Here is a 6,669-nt window from a genome sequence, read left to right on the forward strand (position 1 = left end):
CATGTCATCTTGCCATACCTCCCTCTCCAGGACCCTGGCCACACACCTCCCAGCAGGAAGGCACATGCTCTGCCTCTCTCAGAAGGGCACCCAAGTAGGGGGCCAATGGGAGCCCCATCTTGATGAGGCACTTTGTACTTCACATCTGTGCTACTCCAAGATGGCCCCTGGACCAGCGGCATCAGCATCATGTGGAGGCTTGTTAGACACAGAGACTCTCGGGGCCCACCAGACCCTGAATCAGAGTCTGCATTTTAACAATATCCCCAGACGGTGCCTATTTTGCTAAGTCTGAGAAGCGCTTCACTACATGCATCGTCATTCATCCTTAAAATGGCCCTGGGATTCAGTTACTTGCACAAGTGAGGTAACGGAGTTGCTAATGGCATGAGTGACCCGTCCACAGCTAGTAAGCAGGGAAAGCAGAATTCGAGCCACAGAGGCCTCGCCCATCTCACCAATGAATCACCAGGCATCAGGGACCCGTGGGCAAAGACCAGCTCTCAGGACAGAAGCCGGGTCCTAGCACCCAGAAAATCCAACCACCTTCCCCAGGAGGCAGGGAGGACCTTAGCCCCAGTGCTGTGCTGGGGCATCAGGACATCCCGGGACAGAGACAGCAGCTTGGCAGTGGGAGCCCAAACTGTTCTGGGTCCCAGGAGGCAGATGGAAACGTGACTGTGGAGGGGGAGTGTAAGTGTGAAAGAGTGTGGGGGGGGGTTGTGCATGTGATTGTGTATGTGCGAGTGTGTGTAAGAGAGTGTATGTCAGAATGTGTGTGTGTCTATGTGTTGGTGTGTATGTGTAGAATGTGTTGGTGTGTGTGAGAGTATGTGTGTGATTGTGTACGTGTTAGTGTGAGAGAGTGGGGGGTGCATGAGAGTGGGGGTGTGTGTGTGTTGGTATATATGGGAGTGTGTAGAGAGAGGGTGTTGGTGTGTGTGAGGGTATGTGTGAGAATGTGATTGTGTATGTGTTAGTGTGTATGGGTGTTAGTGTGTGGGGGGTGTTGTATGAGTGTGTATGTGTGCATTAGTGTGCTTGTTGGTGTGTATGAATGTGTGGAGAGAGAGTGTTTTGGTGTGTGTGTTGGTGTAACAGAGTGTGTTGTTGTGTATGAGTGGAAAGAGTGTGTGTGTTGATGTGTATGAGTGTGTTGGTGTGTGTGCTGATGTGTAAGACAGTGTGTGAGTGTGTGTCACTCAGGTATAGAGTCTTCCAGACAGTCAAGTGGGCCTGTGGCCCTGTCCAAATGCCAGACACACCTAAACCTTCCAAAACTCTCTGGTCCTCCAGCTGCAGGTCTGTGGGATCCACCCTCTGAAGCCACCGCCTCCCACTCTGGTTCTCTCTGCCAGCCAAGCTGTCCCAGGGCTCGGGGCTTTGCCACTTTGGTTTCTTCCATGTATCACAGGCAAGTCACAGGTGAATTACAATCCATCACCCGCCCATGGCTGCTGACTTCACGCCTGGTTTCAGCCATCCCTCAGGACAGTCTCTTCCACAAGAAGAATACGCAGATCGGTCTCTCTGCTTCTGGGAAGTACCCCCCTCATTCTCCCAGGCGCTGAGCCATGAAAGCTTGGCCTGGGTCCCCCAGCCTTGTCACTTTCTTCCTCCAGGCCCTAGCCAGCCCCAGGGCCCATCCACGCTTTGTCCACGTGTCTCCAGTCACCTCTTCCCCACTCCCGGCCCCCTCGGCTCCCCGCTCCAGCCTTCCTGCCCTGGGCCGCCTGGCAGGCAGCCGTCAGCTCTGTCTCCCTCACACAGCACTTCACCGTGTGTGTCAGCCTTGCCAGGGCCAACCGTGAACTCATCACAACCCGCTCCACCCTGCCCTGCGGCCTGGCAACCACAGGGTCCCCATTGTCCACCTCTGACCCTTCTCTCCCCAAACCCTGCGGTCCCACCTCCCTCCACCTCAGCCCCACGGCCTCACACCAGGTGGTCACCTCTCCCAGATCTCTACCCAAGACTCCTGGGATTTCCTGATGTGAGGCTCTGCCTCCCAAGCATCCTCCATGGCTGCTTGACTGATGGTCCTGAAGCCCAGCTCTGACCAGAGCACTCCTCTTGTCAACAACTCATACTGGCTCCCTACTGCTCTGGTCACCATCTGGACCATCTGAAGCTCTTTGCCCAACATTGCTTTGGTTTTTGTTTTTTGTTTTTCTTTTCAGAAGCTCCTCTCCCCAATCTGGTGGCACTGTCAATCACAGAGAAGGGGCATGGCCCATGCCGGCCAATCAGAACGCTCCATCCCTCACCCAGGTGCAGGGGCTGGCTGGGCACCAACAGGCAGAGCCGGTCAGTCATGCCCAAGACTTCACTGACATTACTGAGAAAGCAGCACTCAGGGGTCTCTCCAGCTGCAAGGAAAACAGAGTGTGGTGCTGTGGGCTGGGCTACTTTATCTAGCAGGACTTTGCTGGCTGGAGGGATGATGTTGGCCTTTCGTCACCAGCAGCATCTTTGCTACCACACAGAGAGAGCCCGTGTGAGACAAGGCCAAGACACGGGTGTGAGTCCTGGGGACACTGTGTGAACCTGTTTCCTGCCAGGCCTAATGCCTGCTTCACCTCTTGGGTTCTTCCCAGTTCTGTGAGTCCACAAACCACTTTTCTTCTCAGCCCCTTTGAGTGGAGCTCTGGCTGATGAAAACAGATCCTGATTACACAGCGTGCTTTCCTGGCCTTCTCAGACCTGGCCCTGACTCTGAGGCCTGCCAAGGTCTTCATACCCCACCCCTCAGCTAGAGCCGCAGGACCATCACCAGCCCCTGCCCAGTGCCCAGGCCAGGCCCTTTCTGACTCAAAGCAGAGGGGGCCACAGAACACCAGCTGCACCCCAGGAGGCTCCCCAACTGCCCTGACCTGGGCAGCAATTCCATCCTATCCTGCCCCACCCTGGCCAGAAGACCAGTCCATAGCCCAGAGAGACGAGAGCTCCGCTACCTCCCCTCAGGCTCCCCTTGACCTGGCCCCAGGACAAGCGAGGGGCTCTCTCCGAAGCCTATGGCAGCCTCCTCTGACGTCCTCAGGCCCCCAGAGAGCTTCCTCTTCTATACTGCCACTGCTGGGCCTTGCCCACCATCGAGGCCTGAGACTGACAGAGCCTCCCCAGCCCACCCACCCCTCTCAGGGCCACGGCTGGCTTCACCTCCCTGCGGGTGCCCAGCCCGACAAATCCTGAGCCTCCCCACAGCACTCCTCCAGCCTTCAAAGCCAGGCTGTCCTACAGATAGGTGCCCAGCCTGACCCCAACCACACAGCTGGCTTCACATGGACACCCTCACATCCCATGGGACCCACTCTGTAGGGCCCCAGCCCAACCCCTAGGGAGGTGCCAGTCCCAGCTAGATTTCAGAGGGAGCGGCTCCTTCCCCAGAGCAGCAGAGTGGGGACTGGTTGTGTGCCAGTACCGAGTGCTCGCTCAGACTGTCCCCGAGGCATCTGCTCCTCTCTTTTGGGGAGCCCGTCACCCAGGCCCTGGAGAACCTTGAGCCTACCCCAGTTCCACTGGCTACAGAAAGTGCACCCTGGGCAGGAAAGCCATCCTGGGGCTCAGCTTCTAAGACACACCTCTTCCCCAAAATTGCTGAGGATGCCCATGAGATGGTCTCTGCCTCAAGAGGATGCACATGCAACCAAGGACACTGTGGGGTCACAAGACCTCTCTCACTACTCCCATGGGCCTCCTCGCCCATCTTCATGCCAGCCAGCCAGGGACAGACCAGCCAGACGGCCAAGGCCATCTTCCCCTCTGCTTTCATCTTGACACCTCAAAGTAGTAGCAGCAAGTGTTTCAGTGCCAAGGAAGGAGCTTTTTCATTTTAGAAGAACACTCAGACTGGGGCTGCTTTCCCCACATGCCACCTCACAGGTACTGACGCCAGGATGACCAGCCAGTGTTCCATCCAAAAGTCCTAACCTGGGGTCCCTGCACCTCTCCCACAGCGGCCCGAACAGCCCTGGGAAACCAAGATACACCTCACCCGACCCAGGACAAGTGCAGCCCCACGTACCAGGGCCCCCTCAAGGGCAAACACAGCCGCAGGCCCCGTCTTCTCCAGTGGCTCCATGCGGCGGCGCCAGCGGCGGCGGCGGAAGGCATCTGTCTTGCGGTACTCCAGGTGGAACTTCCAGCCAAAAAGAGAGGCGTACTCCCAGCCCTCACCCTCCGCCTCCGCCTGCCTGTGCTGCACAAGAGAAGGGGCAGACTCAGAGGCCGGTGGGAAGGCTGGGGGAGTCCTGTGCTCAGCTCCACCTTTGCCTTCCTGTCCTCCATGAAAAATCCCCACCAGCCCCCACACTAGCTGGGAAAACCTGGGAGCGCCACCTAGAGGAAAGGGGCTTTCTGCAGCCACAGGAACCCCAGGTCAGAAAATCAGGAGGGAAGGCCAGGCGTGGTGGCTCACATCTGTAATCCCAGCTACCAGAGAGGCTGAAGCAGGAGAATTGCTTGAACCTGGGAGGTGGAGGTTGCAGTGAGCCAAGATCGCGCCACTGCACTCAAGCCTGAGTGACACAATGAGACTCCATCTCAAAAGGAAAAAAAAAAAAAAAAAAAAAGAAAAATCAGGAGGGGAGAGGAGGCTCCACGGGTTGCGGGGAGAACCAAACAGCCAGAAAGGGAAGGTAGGCTGATGCAGTGACGAAAACACTGGGCTTTTGACTTGTTTATTTGTTTGAATTCTGGGTGGATTTCATGAATCCAAAGTTTTCTTGTCATTTCCTTTTTCATCTTCACATCCTGTAGTGGGTCTGCTGCTCAGAGGTAAACGGAAGATCCTATTTCCCAACCACAGCCGATTTCACCCCCGGGAGCTAGACCCAACTCAGCTGTGGAGGCACCCCTGTACCTCATTCATGGGGTCCCTTTCCTGGGCCTGAAGGGAGTCCTGGGAGCCCCCTTGCCATTCAGCTCCTGGGAGAGGGTGACCTGGCACTGTTGTCAGACACCACCTCAGGTCTGGGCCAGGAGCACAGTGACAAGGGCCAGTCCTGGAGGCCAGCTGTGCCACTATCCAGGAAGGACGCTGGCTGTGGGGTGGTGGGCAAGGCACATGAGCCTGGGCAGGCTTTGCCTCTGTCTGCTGGGTGCCCCTTCAGGGAGAAAGTTGAATCTGGCTGGTTCACAGCACCAGGAACAGCTGGTTGTCCAAAAGCCTTGCCCCTCCCTGGACCCAGCAACGGTCCTCTCTAGGTTCTCTGCCCCCAAGGAGAAAAGAAGGAACCTGGGTCATGCCACAGGCTACTCCTGGACTAAGGGAGGTCTGGTTCTTGAGCCAAAATTCAAATGTGTGTTTAGGAAGGAAGATCGTAGACCAAGAAGGTCCAGGGCAGGCGGGCACAGAGGCTGTGCAGCACACGGGCCCCTGTGTGACCCCAGAGCAAGTGCATGTGCTTGCGTGTGCTCATCCATGTGCACGTTGGGCCTGACAGTGTCCCGTGGCATCTGTGCTCCACTGTGGGCATGTGTGCTTGCATTGCATGAATGCCAGCGGGGCCCACCCCAGCCCCCTCACCAGCCAGTGTACACGTGTGGTGCACCCATCCCCAGCTGCCATCAGCATCGACAGCTCCCAGCTCCCAGAAGCCACCTGCTCCAGGGAACCCCCATGCTAAAGGAAACCCCCTCACTGAAAAGCTAGGTATGTGCCCCAGCTCACCCCAGCAACCCCAAGCCTAGACAGATGGTTGAGAGGATACAAAGCCCAGCCCTGCCTCCAGGTGAGGATTCTGTGGTGTTCCGAGTTGTGCACCTCCCCAAGCCACAGCTCAGGCCACAGCTGACCTGCCTGAAGCTGCATCCTTGCTCCTCACACTCCCGAGGGCACTGCCCCAGTAATGTGCAGCCAAATCCACATCTTAGCTTCTGCCTCCAGGAAACCCAGCCTAAGACACAGTCCGTGGGTGTCTTTCCATCTTCCAGGTTGGTATGTGAACTTTGTATGTGACCTCCTGTAATCATGGGCATCTGAGTGTGTCTGTCTATAAGCATCTGTGTGTGTGCTGGGTGCGATCTGTGGGTGTGTTGGGTGTGATCTGTGCTGGGTGTGATCTGTGGGTGTGCTGGGTGTGATTTCTGTGTGCTGGGTGTGATCTGTGGGTGTGCTAGGTGTGATCCGTGCTGATTGTGATCTGTGCATGTGCTGGGTGTGATCTGTGCTGGTTGTGATCTGTGCATGTGCTGGGTGTGACCTGTGGGTGTGCTGGGTGTAATCTGTGTGTGCTGGGTGTGATCTGTGCTGGGTGTGCTGGATGTGATCTGTGCCGGGTGTGCTGGGTGTGATCCGTGCTGGGTGTGATCTGTGGGTGTGCTGGGTGTGATCTGTGCTGGGTGTGCTGGGTATGATCTGTGGGTATGCTGGGTGTGATCTTTGGGTGTTTTGGGTGTAATCTGTGCTGGGTGTACTGGGTGTGATCTGTGTGTGCTGGGTGTGATCTGTGTGTGTGCTGGGTGTGATCTGTGTGTGGTGGGTGTGATCTGTGCATGTGCTGGGTGTGATCTGTGTGTGTGTTGGGTGTGAGCTGTGTGTGCTGGGTGTGATCTGTGTGTGTGTTGGGTGTGATCTGTGTGTTCTGACTGTGATCTGTGCATGTGCTGGGTGTGATCTGTGGGTGTGCTGGGTGTGATCTGTGCCAGGTGTGCTGGGTGTGATCTGTG

General features: G+C 56.7%; 1 protein-coding gene across 15 annotated transcripts in view; it reads right to left on the reverse strand.

Moving 5' to 3' along the window:
- Positions 1–6,669, reverse strand: part of DYSF (dysferlin) — a 234,630-nt gene that overhangs the window by 110,980 nt on the left and 116,981 nt on the right. For all 15 annotated transcript variants that reach the window (XM_032176991.2, XM_032176986.2, XM_032176988.2 and 12 more), the window contains one exon: positions 4,025–4,198. In XM_032176991.2, the coding sequence (XP_032032882.1) occupies positions 4,025–4,198 (174 nt within the window). The remainder of the gene's footprint in view (positions 1–4,024; positions 4,199–6,669) is intronic.

This window comes from Hylobates moloch, unplaced genomic scaffold, assembly GCF_009828535.3.
Source record: "Hylobates moloch isolate HMO894 unplaced genomic scaffold, HMol_V3 SCAFFOLD_15, whole genome shotgun sequence".
Taxonomy (NCBI): Eukaryota; Metazoa; Chordata; class Mammalia; order Primates; family Hylobatidae; genus Hylobates; species Hylobates moloch.